At 37.4% G+C, this 20,146-nt stretch overlaps 1 protein-coding gene across 10 annotated transcripts in view; it reads right to left on the reverse strand.

The window, feature by feature from the left end:
* The window catches only part of vps13d (vacuolar protein sorting 13 homolog D), a 314,700-nt gene that overhangs the window by 143,675 nt on the left and 150,879 nt on the right, over positions 1–20,146 (reverse strand). For 4 of the 10 annotated variants that reach the window (XM_043675642.2, XM_087980550.1, XM_043675640.2 and 1 more), the window contains 10 exons: positions 18,778–18,918; positions 17,684–17,806; positions 12,548–12,622; positions 10,317–10,334; positions 7,834–7,939; positions 6,067–6,219; positions 5,751–5,886; positions 4,981–5,028; positions 3,449–3,599; positions 779–989 (listed from right to left, as the gene is read on the reverse strand). In XM_043675642.2, coding sequence (XP_043531577.2) covers positions 779–989; positions 3,449–3,599; positions 4,981–5,028; positions 5,751–5,886; positions 6,067–6,219; positions 7,834–7,939; positions 10,317–10,334; positions 12,548–12,622; positions 17,684–17,806; positions 18,778–18,918 — 1,162 coding nt within the window. The remainder of the gene's footprint in view (positions 1–778; positions 990–3,448; positions 3,600–4,980; positions 5,029–5,750; positions 5,887–6,066; positions 6,220–7,833; positions 7,940–10,316; positions 10,335–12,547; positions 12,623–17,683; positions 17,807–18,777; positions 18,919–20,146) is intronic. The other 6 variants (XM_087980553.1, XM_043675644.2, XM_087980552.1 and 3 more) reach the window with 3 other exon arrangements.

The raw sequence follows: 20,146 nt of genomic DNA on the forward strand, positions 1-20,146 counted from the left end.
AATAATTGAAACATTTCCAGGAGAAAACTTTAAGCAAGAGCTGGCTGCGGAGTAAAGCTCTCTCTACATTGCCCTGGCAAGAATTCAGGTCAGGTATAGACCAGATCACATTTAGAGCAAAATTTCCTCTACTCAACCTAACAGTGTGATTTGACTCAACTTTCATTGTTCCTTTCTGTTTCATTTGGTATTCCCCATTCTATTTTGGTGAAAGGTCGACGACAATTCACTATAAGGGTATGACTCAGGAGGATTTTGCCCAACTTTGAATTGGATTGAGAATAGCAAAATTTAATTTCACTTGGAACTAGCACAGAGACTGACTATTTTAACTTATCACTCAGGTTGGATCTAAACTCAGTTTTGAAAGTAACTGAGCAACGATTGCATTCTTCTGTCCCACCCTGCCTCATTCTGATTGTGCCTTGTTCAAGAATCGTTTACAAGAATAGTTCCTAATTTGAAATGAAAGCTCTTGGCAGAGAGATTAGAGGTGCACCCTCTATGACAACTGGATGTCCCTTTGTTGTCCAACACTTAAATTTTAATAATTTAAACTGTATGACTAGAAACAAAAGATTAGCTTCTGTGGCAAGATCAGAAGGTCAAATATTTCAAACAAAGCCTTTCTTCAAAACTGGAATTTTCCTACAAAGCGACTAAGTATTGTTTCATGAAGATTGGTCAGAAACATTTTGAGGACATTGCTCATCATGAACCCACACCTGCAATGTCTTGGGAATTTACAAAAAGAGGAATATCAGAAAGGACTGTGTACCTGTAGGAGCAGTTGTCATCACAGTCTGATGAATGACATTCACGCTTGCTGCTGTTCACCTCTCCTACTTTTCCCACACTGGTCCAATGAATAGGTGTTTTACAGAAGAAAAGACCAAGACCCTTTGGTCTTGCTTGAAGACGCCAAGATGTTAGGTGTAGAGGGATTGCTAATGAGTCACCTGGCAACACTGCTGGCAACACCACAGGCTCTGAAATCATAATTAAGTTTGTGTAAATTTTAGAACGTTAAAAATTCTTTGAAAGCTTTGCCTGAGAAAGTAACAGTGTCAAATAAGCCTGAGTCCATCACTATGACGGCCCTGAGGATATCCAAGCTGAGAGAAGAGGCAGAACAGAAAGATATTTCATTTTTCTGTTCTGCACACATTTGGTCATGATTGAGGAAGTCCAGTCATTTGCTCTGAATCCATGTTCTAAAGTCACATCTCCCACCACTGAGGCATCCAATTGTTTCTTAGATAATTCCAAAAACTTTCTTTACTCAACTGTTTGAAGTTGAAGTTTACTCCAATGCTGATTAGTGTGTGCCAAGAGAATTATCTGAACACTAATCCAAAATTTGTCATTTAGTGGTTTGAATACATTTGCTTTTACTCTACATTACTAATAATGTGCATTTCTTTATCCCCATTCTCATCTCTCTTTATCTAGATGCACAATTATCTCTGAAACACCATCGTTCCAGATTGGAACACTTTGGGTGTTTCCAGTCTTGAGTAAATTTGAAGCTTTTGACTCAAGAATCAACCTTTTAGCTCTATTAAGCAATATGTGTGGAGCTTAAATGTGAAGTTTATGTTTTGGCGATCAGTGCTAGACACATTATGCAAGACTTGAAAATTTCCAAGAACTACTGACTGATCTGGTCACATAACTTGATATTCTGAGCTTTGTTGATGATGATAGTAAGGGATGAACCTAAAGCAACCACCACCATGAGGGAAAAGGTACTTAATGAACCTAAAAGTGACAACATCTGAAGACCAGATGGCTTGAATTCAAGGAGATTTAAGTGATGACATGGATAGTAGAAACATTTGTTATAATCTATCAAAAAGATTGGAAAGCAGCAAATGTTTTCAAGAAAGGAAGGAGGCAGAAAGCAGGGAATTGGAGGCTATTTAGCAGAAAATGTAGGCAAAGGTGTTAGAATACCCAGAAAATTGCAATTTGCTAGCACAGCCAACACATGGTTTTGTGAAAGAGAAATCATGCTTAACTAATCTACTGCAGTTTTCTAACTATATAACATACATTGGATATAAAGTGGAACCAGTATAGGTGATGTACTTGGATTGCAAAAAGACATTTGATAAGTGCCATATCAAAGATTGCTGTACCATATTACAGCACGTGGTAAAGAAAGTAACATGCTGGCATGGATAAAGGATTAGTTAGCTAACAGAAAGCAGAGAAATAAATTAAATGATTTTTATTCCCAGGTTGGAAATCTGTCACAGGTGGAATGCCATAGGAATTTGTCATGTCCTCAACTATTTGCAATTCATCTCAATGATATGTGTAAGGGGATGAATGCCTGTCACCAAAATTGGTAGGAAAGTAAGTTGTCAACATAAGGTGGAGTCTGCAAAGGAATGCACACAGATTAAGAGAAATAAAAAATTTGGCAAATGGAGTATAACATGTGAAAATGTTCATTTTGGCAGCACGAATAGGAAAACTGTACACTTAAATGATGAGAGCAATACATGGTTCTGGGAGTTTAAGTACCTAAACTGCAGAAATTATTACGTGTGTACTGCAAATGATTAGGAAGGCAAATGAGAATGTTATTATTTCTGGCAAGGAGAATGGAAAATAAAAGTAGGGATGTTTTATAGCAGCTGCACAAGATATTGGTGAAACCACATCCACATCTACAGTTTTGGTCTCCTTGTTTGAAAAACATGCAATTACTTTAAAAGCATTCAGAGAAGGTTCACTCGAGTCATTCTTGGTATTAAGGCCTTCATTTATGAAGAAATGGTAAACAGGTTGGACATATACCCATTGGAATTTAGAAGAATTTATTGCAATTTTATTGAAACATTGAAGATCTGAGGAGTCCGGATGGGTTGGATACACAGAGGATGAGTTTTCTTTCCTCTCAAAGGTTTGTTAATGTGTGGAATTCTATTCTGAGGAAGTAAAGCAGACTGGGCCTCTGAATTTGTTCAAGGCTGAATTGGACAGATTTTTGACCAGACATCCAGCCAACTGAGTTAACTGACAACACCCCGAACTGAGAATGAGACACTCAGATATGGTAGACCAGTGCTGAGAAACAATTATTGCGGTGCTAAGTCACTGAAATACTTGATAATCAATTAATAAAAAGCTTTTTTCCTTCAAAAATGTAAAATCGCAAACACTCACAATCACTACCAATGGGATTTATAAAGATGCAGGTATCTTATGCAATATATAATAGCAGTTTAAGAAAGGACATGTAAAACAAAAAAGCTGGTTGCTTTTAAACCGTGCATAACAATATCTAAAACATGATACTAATCACTACTGTGCTGTGTGGACAGCATGTGTGCCTACACTGTAACAGATAGAATGGGCTCAGAAAGTCAGATGATCCTTGCTTTGTAGAATTGCCTTCCTGTCAAGGAACAGATTGCTACATTGATAAGTGACTTACTATCTGGAGCAGATGGACTATCCAGTCTCAGTTCCATAGGTACTTCCAGTTTGTTTTTCACAATCAGCGCCGAGCGGACAGTTATCACTTTTCTTGCACTCCCCTCCAGAGTCACAGAAAACACAACCCGTACAGGAGGCAGTGCTGAGAACTACAGAAGGGCGAACAATGTTAGGTACTGTCTTTTCAATACAATGTTGCAATCTATCAAATACAACACAAATCTACATCTGATCTATAATATTTCCAAACATGTAGAACACAACTAACAGATTTCAGTCTCTAAAACTAGCATCCCAGTCTAATGTGCATTTAGAGAAACTCTAGAAACTCAAATCTCAAGAGTGCATGAACATATTATTACCTGTATTAACATCAATTTTGCATGATATACAGGGCAGAATTTCCAAAAGACTCACTTATTAGGTGAAAACTAGGCATTGATTTAGTAAATCAATCATATTAGAGCACAACAGTGATTTGTTATGTTGAGCTAAAATATTGGCTTGCAACCTACATTAATAGTTTGAAGATTTTTTTTTTAGATTACATTACAGTGTGGAAACAGGCCCTTCGGCCCAACAAGTCCACACCGACCCGCCGAAGCGCAACCCACCCATACCCCTACATTTACCCCTTACTTAACACTACGGGCAATTTAGCATGGCCAATTCACCTGACCTGCACATCTTTGGACTGTGGGAGGAAACCGGAGCACCCGGAGAAAACCCACGCAGACACGGGGAGAACGTGCAAACTCCACACAGTCAGTCTATTTATAAGGTAGAAACTAAATACTGAGATTATTAAATTTGATAACACTAGACTCATATCTTAACCAGATGCATGTACTGAAGAAGCTGCAATTAACAGGATACAAATGACTGCATTGTTCTTAAAATTGACAAATACAGCAGGCAATTTAAACACAGCCAAATCTCTGAAGTGGAAAACGTGATGAGTGCCCAGATTAGTTGTTTTTGGTGATGTTGGTTGAGAAAGGATTATGAGCCAAGGAACAAAAAAAAAAATGACATCCTGCTTTTCGTTGGTTGGTGCAGCAGAAATTTGCACAAAACAAGTAGAAAGTAGTTCAAAGTTAATGCTTCATCCATAACTGACATCTCTCACAGGTGTCGCTCTTCAGAAATGCGCTCGAATCTTAGGTTTGCTTAAGTTTCAAGTACTAGGGCTTGAACACAAACTTCCAACTCAAATGATACTACTACTAAAGTAAAACAGGGTAAAACTGGGGAGATAAAAATCAGATAAATGAGCATTATAATTAAATATGACTGTCAAAATATAAAATCATAAACTAGATCATTAAAGTCATATACAACCCATGGTTGATAACGGAGTTGTTCTTATACTAAAAAATCCCAATAATTTGAAACATCTCACAAAATAGAACAACAAAATGGGAATTTAGCACTAAAAGTTGAATCATTAAATAATTTGAAATAGCTAACTTTACATGAAAGATACAGTACAATCTGATAATGGATGCACAGTTACAGAACAATGCTTACATAGACATGTGGATGTATTATATTGGTCTTGCTAATGGGACTCCCAACCTGCAGTATAGAGAAGATAGATTTGCGTTATAGATGCAACTATTAACTGGTTTTTCATCAATGCCTGGAATAATAAAAAGCGAACGTGCAAGATTTTATGCAAATTGTAGCACATACAACTTTGTAACCAAAATTGCAACGTCAGTTTTAACCTGATTAGCAGAAAACTGACAGGATCAGAATTAAAATTACATGAACTTCTCGAGATCAATGGGTAGTTGTTCTCATTCAATCAATTAAGCGTTGGGTAAGTTCAGATGAATAAAATTGGTACAATTTCCTTCAGTCCATATCCTCAGTGGATATCACTTTATGCAAGGAAAGGAGACACTAACTGACCATCACAGCTCAAACCAAATATGCCCTTATTCAATGCGCAGGCAAAATAGAATGATGTTAACTGTACCTTTGAGTTCTAATAGATACTTGTTTAGTATCTACCAAGTTAATAAATCTTCCTTGTTAACTGAAGGACCTTCCTGTCACTGTGCCTCAGCACCCACTAAACCTGCATATTTTACAACCACAGCATTTCAGGTTTTTTGATATTTTGTGTGCGACATTTCCTCTCAAAAATTTAAAAGCAAATGGTTGTTTGTATAACTGTTGTCTGAAGCTACTGCTGCATCAATATTTGAGATAATCAAGCTCCTGCTCCAAAGTATACAGTCTCAATTATATATGCTTTGACAAATGACATGTTCACAGTACATGATACACACCATGGAGGACTGATTATTTCGATCAGGTGCTGCACATCGGAAGAAGATGCCAACTTTGTCCACAGACACTGGACTGACTTGTTCCCAGCCATTCACTCGGACCAAAAGCTGGTGAATCTTCAATTCATGAGTGTGCCTGCCAGTACATAATTAAGAATGTGCAGCCACTGTGTCTTACATAAGGAAGTTATGATAACACAAAGATTTTATATAAACATGCCACCATGACTAAATACATACGAATATGTGATTACTGATTAGTACAGAGATATAAAAAGTCTGTCAAATGAGTACTATGCTGTTTTCTTTCACTCACCTGTGTCTCAGCTTTTCCCTGGCTTCAAATTCAAAAGGCACTTCTTCTCCTGGGAGTACCTCGCGCCATTGGCTTACGTTGTGTGTGTCATCAGGTTCTACAACAGATTCTTCATGTACAAAACCAGGACTCTCACTGTGAGAAAGTGCCACTCTACAATGGAAAACAGCCGCAATGCATATATCACTGTCAGTATATTATAACACAATCACTCACACCCAACCTGTACGCTCCATCAGTTCAAATCAAATGGTAATGTGTTTCTTGGCTTCTGAGAACTTTAAATTCCGCAGCCTGAAAAACTGAAGGAACGCTATTTGGGAGGAAATCGGGGCACCATCTGCTTGCTGAATAATTTAGTGAATGTGGTTTGGTTAGGTCTTAAGTCACTATGTCAAACACAGCAAACAATGAGGCATTAGCCTTTTCTGCTGCCACTTCATTTATGAGGCTTGAGTATTTATTTGCAGTCTCTACATCAAAACTAACATATAATGGGGCATCATGGGGAAACGATCACCTAAAGAGATGGTAGTCGGTATTAATATTAATTATTTTGAGGGCAAATCCTCTAGATTTCTACGAGAAGATATTCTAGGATACAATGCAACTAATCTGACTCTCGATTAAAATTAATTGAAAAAATAGATTAAAAGATATGTAATCAGAGATGCAGTAGCAAACATTTAAGGAGTATTTCAGAATCAACATAATAGATGGAAAGAGAAAAATATCTAAGGATCCATTCGCCATCCTTGCTGAATTAGAAATGTTAAAAGAAAGCATCAAACTTAAAGAAAAATGTACGTAATTGTGCAAAGTCAGGAGGCGGCTCAGAATTGGACAGAACATTTATAGCAGCAAAGAATGACTGAAAAATCAATATGGATGAAAACATTAGAGTACGAGAAAAAGCTAGCCAGAAATATGAAAGTATGTAAGAGTTCCATTTTAAGAAAGAAAATTTAACAAAGTGAGGATTAATCATATAAGAAAGTGATCTTGAAAAATGGAATGTGAAATAAGGAAATATCAGATAGACTGAACAGGTATTTTGCATATTTTCACTGTACAGGATACAAGTAATGTCCCAGAAGCAGTCAAAAGTTAGGAAATATAAGGGTGAGAAGAACTCAGGAAAATTATAATGCTCAAGGGAATAATAAATTGTTGGACCCATGGTCTGATAAGAGCCATGACCCTGAGGAATCTCATCCTACGGTTTTAAAAGATGTAGTTAGTGAGGTTTTAGATGCATTAACATCTGTCAAAAGAAAACTGTGAGAAGCTATTATTAAAGATCTTACAGAAAGGCATTTAGATAAGACAGTATCTCCCAAACTTACAACTACTGCCACCCAAAATACCAGGGAGCTGATGCATGGGAATATCACCACCATCAAGTTCTCCTCTAAGTCTCACACTATCTTGATTTGGAACTATATTGCTGTTCATTCAATGACAATGGGCCAAACTTCTGAAAGCTCGTGACTATATTTACACTACATGCACTGCAGTGCTTCAAGAAGACAGCTCATCACCACCTTCTTCAGGGTAATTAGGGAAGGCCAACAAGTGCTGGACTTACCAGCAATGCCTCCATCCCTAAAAGAATAAAATATTCTTGGATTTACAAATGTCAAGACCAAAACTATAGCCTTGTGGTTTACACTTAAAACCTGATCAAACATATGCAGTGGAACATCTACACCTTAACAATTGCAGTAAAAGAAGTTCATGAATTGTTACACAATATAGATTTCATACCTAGTTGGAGTAGTAGTGAGCGTGGCAAACCACATGGTGCAACCAGTGTGGTTCCTGAGGGCATATGGCACAAATGGCTGCCGTCTTTTTGGAATCTTTCCTTCTGCTACAAGTAAAAACAAATGTGTTAGAATGGCAGCCAATGGCCAATTTCCAGCTGGATTCTGAAATTTCCTATTTGAAACTTCTGACTAAACAAAAAGCTGAAAGTTATGCTGATTGATATCTTTCACATGCTGAAAACACTTGGCAATACATATTTTGTAGAATATTTTAACTAGATTACAAAGCAATTTAAAATTAGTGGGCTAATAACTAATTCAATGGATTAAGGCAGCACCTGCAATTATCTTAAACTCGCTAGGTCTGCTCAATGGGATTTCAGAGCTATAATTTAACATTTCTTCAAAATTAAACTAGTGAAACCTTTTTCAATAGAATTAAGATGGATGACATTTGGACAATTGTGCACCTTTTGGGTATGGAGTTAATATCATTTACCTCAAACAGACATGTATACTGCATTAAAAAATAGAGCTCTCACAAAGACTGTGTTTAGTCTAACATTAACTTGCTTCCAGAAAATGGACCAGCAATTTGGATAAAAGACTCTTGTGCAGGAAACTTGTGTGTTCTGGGAAGCAACTTGAATTTTTGATAAATTTTTTTCACATGCTTGGTTGAGCTCCTGAAAGCTCCTCATTTGAGAAGAACAATCAATAAATCTCAGGAGTGAAGACAGAAAATGTTGAAATACTCAGACAATGAGTCTTTCAATACCTTTAAAGAGACAAACAGATTTAAAATTTCAGGGCTCTAACCTTTCAAACGTCAGACTTGAAACATTAACCCGGTTTCTCCTTCCATAGATGTTGCTAGACTTGTTAAGTTTTTCCAATATGTTTGTTTCCCGCACCCCCTGCAAGATTTCCAGCATCGAGCTCTACACAGGACCAATTATTTAGCTCATCCATTTCAAGAGGGGCTACTGTATCCCCAAATTTTCTCACTTATTCCTTCCAAGTTGCAAGTACACATTATTTCTCCTCACTCTGTGGAATGTAAGATTTATTGTACAGTATTGTACACATATTACTCTCTCACTCAGTGCTGTGGAACTCTTTCAATCTTTCTAGCGATGCCTCCATCTCCGAAAGAAAAAAATATTCTTGGATTTACGAATGTCAAGATCCTCTGACCTAGGCTTTAAAAACTAAATGTAGCAACTAACTTCCTGATTTGTCTCATATTTCCAACTCTTTGCAAATTAGGTGGCAAATACACATTAAATTTTAGTCCGTTATGAAAATGTCTCCAGTTTACAGCTGCTTTGTGACAATAATTTGTCCAAGCTAATAACGAGTGTGTTCCAAACTGTAACTAACATCAGTTTTGATTAAGTATCAGTATCAGGTCTGGTTAAGTGCAACTTGGCTTTAGCAAAGAAACTATAAACAACAAGATATTATTTTAAAAGATGTTGAGATCCAGTCACAAGGATTTGTCACAGAAAAGTAAAGGCAGCAGTGTAGGAATTGGGGTGATCTAAGAGTCAATGCAAAGATCCAGGGCTGTTAATATCCCAAACAATTCCAGAGCCAAGGCATATTTAAACAGTTGTATTATCAGTAGAAATAAAACTCAATTTGTAAAATACAAGTTATTTTGATAGCTTCTAATAGTATAATTAAATACTAGTTTCCCAGATCCAATATTCAGCAGTACTCTGGTGATCGGTGAAAGAATTCTGATACTAATCTGTAACTCTTGCACTCTAAAGACATGCTTAAAGTTTCACAAATGGGCTTTATACAAACTATGTGTTCTGTGTTTTTGTATATAAATGCAGAGTGAGCATAGTTCAGTTTCTATTACAGTTTGTTGATAAGCCTGCTGTCACTAACTTAAGTGAACTCCTGAAAATTCCTTTCCAGATATTTTAATACTAAGAATCAGCTCTCCCAACAGATTTAGCACCTCTTGCATGAGCACTCATGCTGACACACAACAGTTAGCAGATTGTCATGTACTACGGCCAAACAAAAAAATCAAGTAACGAGCGGTGACATTGTTAACTATGAGCACTGAAAATCACAAAACCCTTGTCAAATACATTATCTGATTTCTTCAACTTGTAAAGATTCATAATTCAGATTTTTGCAACAACAGAAAAAAATACAAGGCTAGATTATACATTGAAAGCATCAGAACATAACATAACATACTACTTCATCTTAACATTGGACACAGGGTGTAAATCTCATGAGTTAGTATGCTCAACACAGACTCTTTCCATATATGGGCTGTTGAGACAAATGTACCTAATTTGTGGCCTTTCCAACTTTCTGGCGATCTGTTTTAATTGCTAGAAAATCAGCAGGGCTACAATTTAAGTGTGTTGACCTCCAGTCCCGATTGGCCTGCACCAGGATCATTAAAGTGAAAATTGATCAACTTTTTCATCAGTATAATTGAATAATTACCTAAGAAATGGTTTGGTCCTTAAGAAGCACAATATAAGAGAGAAAGAATAACATCATACAAGAAAGAACAGTAAACACAGAAACAAAATATTCATTTTACAGACTGATAAAAAATGTTCTTGAAATAACTATCTGTCCAACAAGCCTGGTCTTCTCCACAGAAATTAAAGCTGCTAAAGTGAAAATCTTGTGTCTGAGAGGAATTGGAAGTGTGCAAATTACCACAAGGAGTTGCAGATTTTTCAGATACATGAACCTGCTATTCTTTACTGTAATGATTCTCAAATTACAATGAGTGCTCATTGTAGCACCTTAACATGCAGATGCTCAGAAAGTAAAGGAGGGAAACTGAACATATGCATCTTTTTACAGTTCTGATGAAGAGTCACCGGATTTGAAACGTTAACACTGCTTCATCCCACAGATGCTGCCAGACCTTCTCGGTTTCTCTAGCAATTTCTGTTTTTGCATTTTTTTACATGCTTGAACCTTCTGTTACTTGATTGAAAATACGCAGAAGCCGAACTGCTCTTATTTCAGTTAATTACTACAACCTCAAACCTATCCTGTGATATTAAGGCAGCATCACATAACACTTTTTCTGACACTTTACACCAACTGAATTTTAGTAACCTCCAGAATTTTTAAATAGTTGAGAAAGATTTGGATTGGTATATGGAAAATGTAACAGGCTCAGGAAAAATGAGGTGACTTTCAAAACTTTTCACTCAATTAAAAATTACTGGGAACATTATTGCAATAGATAAAGGTGCATTAACAATACTAACAATCCAATTTTTTCTCCATATCAAATCATTATTACATTCACCAATATTCAAAGTATCACGCATAAGATCAAATCCCATTTAATACGAAAACATTTAACTCTCTCCCAGGGTCACTGTACATCAAAGACCTGGTGATACTATTGTAATAATTAAATGCGAATAGAGCCTGCCCCACTGCCAAATCTGTGAAGCATATGCTACAGTAACTTGATCAAATATCTGCTTCAGCACGCTTAACCTATTGTTCTCACACACTTTCACAGTATAGTGCTGGGATTTAATGTTAATCTTTGAGGTTATCAGAACTATGGCAATGTCTGGAAATTACATTCGATATCAAACAAGAGTGTGAAAATGGTAATACGGGATTGCCAATTAGAATAGTGGTTCAGTTGACATAGATACTTAATAGGAAAGCAAATGCATTGGTCTCAACATTAATGAGTGGATGGGCTCAATAGCAGGTGGTGAATGCAGCAAGCCACGGACATGGAACCCCTGACAATTTTAATGCAGGGGCTCAATTCAACTAACTCTTTGCTGAGTTACTCACACCTACTGTCTGATTAGCAAGTAGGAGTTGAAATTTATCAGCAGGCAGCTGCAGCTGGGAACCCACGACAGTGATCCCATACAGACAGTAGAAAAAGAGCTATGCAAAATATTGTAATTTCTAGATGTGGTGGAACCAAATGGACATGATGCAGGATGTTGTGGCTGCAAAGGCCCCAAAGGGAGCATAGGCAGAGCCATCCTGATTCTCGAGGGGTATACAAAGAGTTCTAAAAAGATCAGACCTCTGACATTTAACTTGCCCAGTTGGTGCTCCATCCTCGAATCAGTTGCTCGACAACTGACAGTATATCATTGATGACATTTGAATGTTAACTAGGGCCACAACTGGTTTTCGTTGGAGCCTTGTCAATGGCCTGATTTGGGACAAGGAAGTAGAAGTTTTAAATTATAACCTCACACACACACACCATTCTTACTGGCCAAGTTGGCTTGGGTGACAGAGGTGCAAAATTAACCCCTTAATTGGCACAAATTGCAATCCCAGTTTTGATGATTTTCTTTGATTCACCAATTAAGACTGGATATAAAACTAATATAAAGTAAAAAGTGTGGTCACAGAGTGGCAGTAGAAATGGTCTTCAGCTAGTACAATCTCTTCTTCACTGCCAAATGAAGCAATGAAAAAACAGACCTGTAGAGAAGGATAATAAAATAGATGCTGAGAGCAAAAGCAAAAAATGCTATAACGCAGATCAGAAAACAAAGGGGAACTCTATGCTGCAGTCTCATCAGTATTTAGCTGAAACTACGCATAATAAAACATTAAAAGGTATCACCTGATTTGTTTTCGTTGGTACATCACACTATAACTTATCTGATAAAAGACTGGATATTTTCTTCACTTCTTCCCATTCCCTGGTACAGTACCTCTGGCAAATATCTGCCGCTCTAGGTTTGTCAGACTGGCAGTGCTTCTAGTTCTAAGATAGGCAAGAGGGTTGCCTGACAGAGAGAAAAGAAGTCTAGTTAGAATGAAAAAGTTTAACTCATCCAGGCAATGTGGTAAACAGAAAAGAACCTGGTTTAGACCAAATGAAGCAAAGAAATAAACAATGATGATGTATGTAATGTTCAGGGAGATGTGATCATTCAAATCTGATATTTGTCATACTTATTCATGATACTTTAGTAGTGATTCCAATTTGCTTACTCCTGACTGGACACATCATGGTTTTGTCCATTGCTGAATCTATACTACTCTCAATGATAGTTAACAACTTTGTAAATCAAGTGAATTATGCAGTCATTTTCCACTCTGGTGCCATAAATAACATTTGAGAAGATGTATCAGATGGGAACCTCATGGGTAGACAGAAAGCTGCACCCACCCTTCCAGCTATTTGGGTACATCAGAAAAAGGTAAAATAAAACCCAAAAGGGACAACTCTGAACTGGAGGTTTTAGTCCATTATAGCAAAGCAGAGATTTTCCCTGACAATTTCATTTGATGTCATTTTTATGTTTTAGCTCTACTCACTTTGAAATTTAAATAGGACTGCAGATAAATCCTGTCATAGCTTGCATCAACTTTTGCCCTGTTCCTTGCTCAGTCGGTAGCTCTTTGAGGAAGATTGAGATAGAAATGCTCAAACAAACTAATTTATACATTACATTGGAGATGCCCAGTCATGCCCACTGCATGACTGGAGAAATCCCCAGGAGTTTGGAAATAGTTGTTTCCTAACAGATTCAGTGCTTTGTTATGCTGATTGCTTATCATTTAGTTGATAATTTTAATAAGCTAGATTTCTAGACTGTTGTACAAGATACCACAGCATGGTGTTTCTTCCAGGCGGATGAGTAGGGCATGTGCTATCTCAAATGAGTGATGTACATGTGTTTCTGTGCAAGCCAAGCAATTACATCTCAGAGATTAAGTATTTGGGCCATGGAAGTCATAGAACTACTTACTCTCAATGCTGAATTTGAGAGAGAATAAAATGAAGTTCAAAACTGTGACAACAGAATGACTTTTGGTATGGGGTCAAAATCCTGGAATTACCTTCTTAAAGGCATTGTAGGTCACCCCACAATGTTCTGCACGTGGACTACAGCAATTCAAAAGGCAACTCAACACCACCTTCTCAAAGGCAACTAGGGCCAACCAGTGATGCCAATGTCCCACGAGTGAATTTAAAAAAAAGCTATACCATTAGAACAACTAAAATCATATTCCCAGTCTCCACTGACCCCTACCAGGGAATGGTTTTGTAAAGCTTTAAAGAGTCATCCAGAGGAACTACATCGAGTCGCTCACATTCGTGTGTATGATTACAAACCTTCTCTCAGCTGATTACTTTCAACAGAGTCATAGTCATCGTGTTATAGAGATGTACAGCACAGAAACAGACCCTTCGGTCCAACTCATCCATGCCAACCAATTATCCCAACCCAATCTAGTTCAACCTGCCAGTATCTGGCCCATATCCCTCCAAACCCTTCCTATTCATATACCCAGCCAGATGCCTTTTAAATGTTGCAATTGCACCAGCTTCCACTACTTCCTCTGGGAGCTCATCCAGAGGAAGTGGTGGAGGCTGGTACAATTGCAACATTTAAAAGGCATCTAGATGGGAAGCCTGACTCTCGAATGCAAATGGGACTGAAAGAAACAGGTAAAGATAACAACTATTGGAGACAATTTAAGTATTGCATCTATTACCTCCAAACTCTCAGAAGCTACATTTTTCATAAGTATCGTTACTTTTCAAATTCCAATGATGTAGTGTCTGATACAACAGAATGGTCTTAACACAGAGAAAAGTTGCTTTACTACCTGACAAGTGTGGCACCCTCCATCAGACTAGACACCACAGCAACTGTAAAGAATAACTCTTTAAGCCAGTGCCACATGTGCATAAACCAGCTATTGCTGATAAGAGGATGTCCAATAACTAGGAAGCAAGAAAAACTTGTATTTATTGTTTCCTTTTCGGCTCTCTGAGAAGGTGTACGAAAGAACTTCACACAGAGTGAATTGTTGAAAGTCTACCAACAGTTGCTGGCTCAGCAAATGTAAGAGTCATTCAATATATAACAATGATATGAAAGGCTAGTCAGCCCTTCTTTGGTGACATTGGTTAAGAAAGGGAGAATGATGAGAGCACTGGGAGAAGTTTCTGAAACTCCCCTTACAGAGTTGACCCATTGGAATGTTATAATCAATCATGTATGTACAGTCAAGCGGGGAGAACTCTGGAGCAGGTTGCATGGCCAGTTGGTTCTGATTCCTGTTGATGACAAGGACCGGTGTCAAGGCGCACACACCATTTGGCTGCAAATTTCTCAAGGCCTGAGAAACCTGTCAGATGACCATGTAAAGCAGGTTACATCAGATGCAACTAGCTGTATTACAATAGTCAAGCTGCTTCTTGCCTTGCCTTCATCAAATGATAGGCTGTGGTCTTGCTTCACATTTTCAAAATTTTAAAGTGACCTGACCCCAACTCCAGCGTGTTAAAATCCAGATTTCAGTCATCCATTCAGGCCTGCCCTTGACTGTGGACCCCTATTACACGGTTGACCCCTAATTACTTCAAGGTCAGTCAAGATAATCACCAAATGCTGTCTTGCCAGTGACACCTAACAAACATTTGTTGAAAAATGCAGTTTTCTTTTTAAAAAAGCTGAACCTGTTGTCAGCCTCCACAGAAGTGTAAAGCCAAGGATCTAGAGATTGACAATTGATTGATTATGATACAGGTATATCTGCAATACACTAATCTAACATACAGCAACTAAAGCTACAAGGTCTAGTTTAGATTGACTAAGCAATACCATTAATGCGAACGAACATCAAGGACAAAGCAAAGTTAAAAATCAATGTTGTTTAAGGTTGACTGGCTGAACAAATGGTTTAAGAGTATAATTAATGAAATAAAAAAGAGTGAAGGATGGATGAAGATAATTTCAAAATTTACAATAAATAAACAGCAATAGTTTGAATTAAACAGTGGTTTCAATAGTTTTATAAACACTTGAATAAAAGCAGTAGTTATCAAAGCATGAACCAAATTGTAATTAATATTGAATTTACAGAGGTCATAGCCATATTACAAACTATGTTTGAACTGTTCAACTGCTCCACATTAACCATTTTTTTTCATTTAACTTCAATATTAAACTAAAACTGGAATGTTCAAAATCACTCAAGTTATAATTAAAATGGAAAATCTTAAGTATATATACTTTCCTTTCTATGCAAGGAAATAAGTCTTATCCTAATCCCTAAAAGTAGTAAATTTAGGGTCTGAATTTTAGGGTCTGACCTCCTGAGAGCTCCCAGATTGGGCATCATCACTTCAAAGCAGCCCGATGGCCATTCTGGGAACCTGTGAACCCACTTTGCAGGCTGGCAATATACAAGTCATTAAAATGTAAAGAAAATAAGGATAAAGCAGACATTTCTTCTATAAAAAGACGATCGCTTTGAAGAAATGCTCTTCTAAAATTGTTGTTAGATATTCTCCACTACAACACCAACTTCATATTTTCACCAACTGACCAAAAAGTGCATTTTAACAACTTATTGTCAAATTTCTTCAACTCATCTGAACCAAAACAATCAGTAGGTACTGTTAGTAGTAAACTACAAAGCTGATATTTTCTGGATTTACAAGATAAAGTTAGAGACTTTTTTTTCAGGAGGCAGGTTAAGGAACAGCTTCTACTTTATTTCCAACAAGCCTCTGGTAATGAGACCGCATAACGTCCTTCATCATTGCTTGCGAGACAGTTGTTTCTCAAGGTTCAATTAACCCAACAGCATCATCATAAACTCAAAACGTTTATCACTGTGAATTGTCTTTTTTTTAGTCAACAAACCTTGGGATTTATAAATAGCAAACAGGTGGTGAAAGGCTGCAACTGTATTTACACTAATTTCCCATGACAGAACTACATCCCATAAAAATATACCTAGATTTCTTCCTAAATTTTGTTTATTTGATCTCATATTTTCTGTTATTAGTATTTACAGAAAATATGCTTCCAGATTTTCAACTGCATATTACTAATATATTTAAAACTCTTTAGAATTCTATAAACATTTAAGTATAGAAAATTAGGAGTAGGCCATTTGACCCTTTATTCTGCTCTACCATTCAATATGATCATGGTTGATCATCCAAGTTAGAACTGTTCCCACTTTCTTTCCATTTCTTGTCATCCTATTAGCCCTAAGAATAATATCTAACACCTTCTCGAAAACATTCGATGTTTTGGTCTCAACTACTTTCTTTGGCAGAGCATTCCACAGTAATGGACTCTTTGGTCATCGGAAACATCCTCCCCACACTTGCTGTACCTAGTCTTATGGTTTTGGCAATTATTTTGTATATGGTCCTGGAATGATGACGGCATGAGTTGGAGACAGGGGTACAACACAGAATCATAGAATCCTTACAGTGTGGAAACAGGCCATTTGGTTCTACAAGTCCACACTGACCCTTTAAAGAGTCACCCACCCAGACCTATTCCCCTACTACTCTACATTTACCACTAATTAATGCACCTAACCAAACCTCACTGAGCACTATGGGGAATTTTAGCATGGACAATTCACCTAACCTGCACAACTTTGGATTGTGGGAGAAAACTGGAGCACTCGGAGGAAACCCATGCAGACATGGGGCGAATGTGCAAAATCCACAGAGACAGTCGCCGAGGCTGGAATCGAACCCAGGTCCCTGGCACTGTGGAGCAACAGTGCTAACCACCAAGCCACATGTTGGCTATAATTTCTCTAACCCATGTTTTCATCCTGCAAACTCTGCACCATGAATTAGATCCTTATGACATTTTGCATTAAAATTCCCCAGCCTATAACAACTCCAATTGTTAGGGGAATGCAACATGTAGTCAAGACCAGAGATCACACAAAGATGGCCTTTCAGTCAACTTGAAGCAGGTAACTTAGACAAGCTTGATCATTTAAGCTTTAATCATTTTCTTTTTCAGTAACTAACCCTGGAATTAAATTTCCCATCCCCTGCATGTACTTACTCTGTCCGAGCATTAATGGATCAAGGTACGTCCCTGTCCTCCACTGAGAGATTCTGGGACACTCCCTTTCTTCCTTCTTACAGTAATCAGCAATCCAGGATGCTTTTGTCATTTTATATTGCTCTGTAATGCAACACACAGAATAACAGTAACAAGGGCGGAAAGGAATTGAATTTATGCTCAGATTTAATTATGTCATGTCCCAACTCATTTTATCACATATTTTTATGCTTTGTAAAATTAAACCCACATATCAGAGAATGCAGATCTGAAACTCAATCTGTATGAAGTTAGTTTATTTCAACTGTGGTTATCTCGTACTAGTAGGTCCATGAGGAAGGTCAATTCAAGGAACAGAGAGCAAATTTCTTCCTCTAAGAACAGGTTAACAGTTTCAAAACAAAAAAAAAAGAAATTGCAGGTGCTGGAAACTTGTTATAGAAATAGAAAATGTTGGAAACGGCGAGAGAATTAACATCTGTAGAGAGATTCTTCATCAAACTTCTTGTTCAAGACAACCTCCAAGTAAACCGTGAAACAGCAAGGTACAGAATGAACATAGGATAGTGATATATAGGAAATCTTTCACTTAGTATGTGTAAAAATACTACAAAATACCAAATTGGCATGCAAAGAAATCCAGACATTGCCACTTTCACATCGTTAACAACCTCTCTGCCACTTCTGCTATTTTCTCTTGCAATTAGCTTCATAATTTATCCCAAACTGAATACATTCTAACAATGTTTCCTGCTCTATTACCGTATTACATTGCCTACCAAAGGCAACTCAATTTAATGAACGATCTTCTATGTGCTTTCACAATCCACTTTGGTGTACCTGGTCAATTCATTATATCCTTTTGGTATATCTTTATTTTAAATCGAGGTGGAGCAGTGGGACTTGATCTGTCTTGGGTAGGCAGGAATAGCAAATAGATCACAAAGCTATGGCTGAAAAAAGGTCTCCTGTAATTTTCAACACTTTCAAAGGGGCCATCCTAAAATATATACACAATCCTCAAAATAAGACCAATAAACATGAAATGCCTGCACAAGGACCTTCCTAGCCCAGTATTGTCAGAAGTTCCATACCCATCAGGACAGATGTGATATTGATGTCAAGTCGTTGTTTTGCCTGCAGATCCAATTTGAGGCGTGATGGATGTAGACGGCTGGCTGCTTGCTGCTGCCAGCTCAGGAAAGAAGTCCAAGGCTCAGCAAAAGGCTCCCAGCCTGGCAAGAGATAACATTGGAAAATGAAAAACCTATCTCACTTAGCAACAGTACACTTACGTCACATATGCATACTGACAAATACTTTAACAGTTGATCTGTTAGCTTTGAATCAGGTTAAAAGCTTTACAGAGTCTCACTTCTGACTATCATCCCAACTCACGTACCATGTTTGAATGTGGTTCATTACCATATGTTTCAGTTCCTGAATATTGTATGAAGGGAAGGTAGTCCATAATAGGCATCGATTTTGCCTCGTTATGACATGTCTGATGAGGCTACAGAAATGTCTGCAGCATACAGACTCAAAAGAAAGATTTTCTCAGATTAAGATTTACTTCAAGAATTTTCACTTATGGCATACTTTTAAAATCCCCCCCTAAAAAATGTCCCACATGCTTAACAGCCAGATAATCACTGTTCAAGCAGCACTGGTATGCAGTTAAACACAATTTTCAGTAAGGCACTCAAAACAGCATTTGAAATTCAGACTCTGACCTCTGATTTTTGGCAATGTCAGTTCAGAGAGACTGACCTCAAGTGTCAATCAGGCTTGGTGGCCTATTCTGTACAATTATACTGTAATGCACTTCCTAGTACAGCAATGGTTAAATTCAAAAATAAGTGAGTGCCAGAATTTTAAAGGTGTTTAAAATAAAGTAACAAATACTTTAATTTTCAAAGTTAAAATTAAACTTTATAGCTGAGATTCATGTAAATAGAGCATTTGTATTGTCTCCCCCTTAATTATTGAAGTGGGCAAGATTTCGACTGATGTCAACAACACTTAAGCAGGCAATTTACATATGTGAATCTAGTCAATGAGCACCTGCAAATTTAACCTAGTTGCCCTGTACCCAACTGCTGTATTGTTTGCGTGTGTGGGCAAATAGAACTAAGACTTTTCAAACCATTCAATTCTACATTAGTTTGGTCCCACCTGGAGAAAACAAGTTTAACTGCACACAACAGAAGGCTGAGTCTTAGTTTGACCAATTTGCACCAAAACTCTCCGCACCTAAATGTGCCATGAAGGAGAGATGTCACTATCCTGTAAAAACTTATCAATAACATTAACTGAGATTTAAATACAATATGTTAAAGTATGTAACGGGCAGAGAAAAAAAAAGGCATCAGGCAAACTCACATTTACACAGTTCACCCTAAACAGAAATTCTTCAAAAGTAAAACTAAGTACAGCTGCATTTCTACGGCAAACTGCATTTAA

Source organism: Chiloscyllium plagiosum, unplaced genomic scaffold (assembly GCF_037043375.1).
Source record: "Chiloscyllium plagiosum isolate Xiang-an unplaced genomic scaffold, Cpla_swu_hap1 HiC_scaffold_37, whole genome shotgun sequence".
NCBI classification, from domain to species: domain Eukaryota; kingdom Metazoa; phylum Chordata; class Chondrichthyes; order Orectolobiformes; family Hemiscylliidae; genus Chiloscyllium; species Chiloscyllium plagiosum.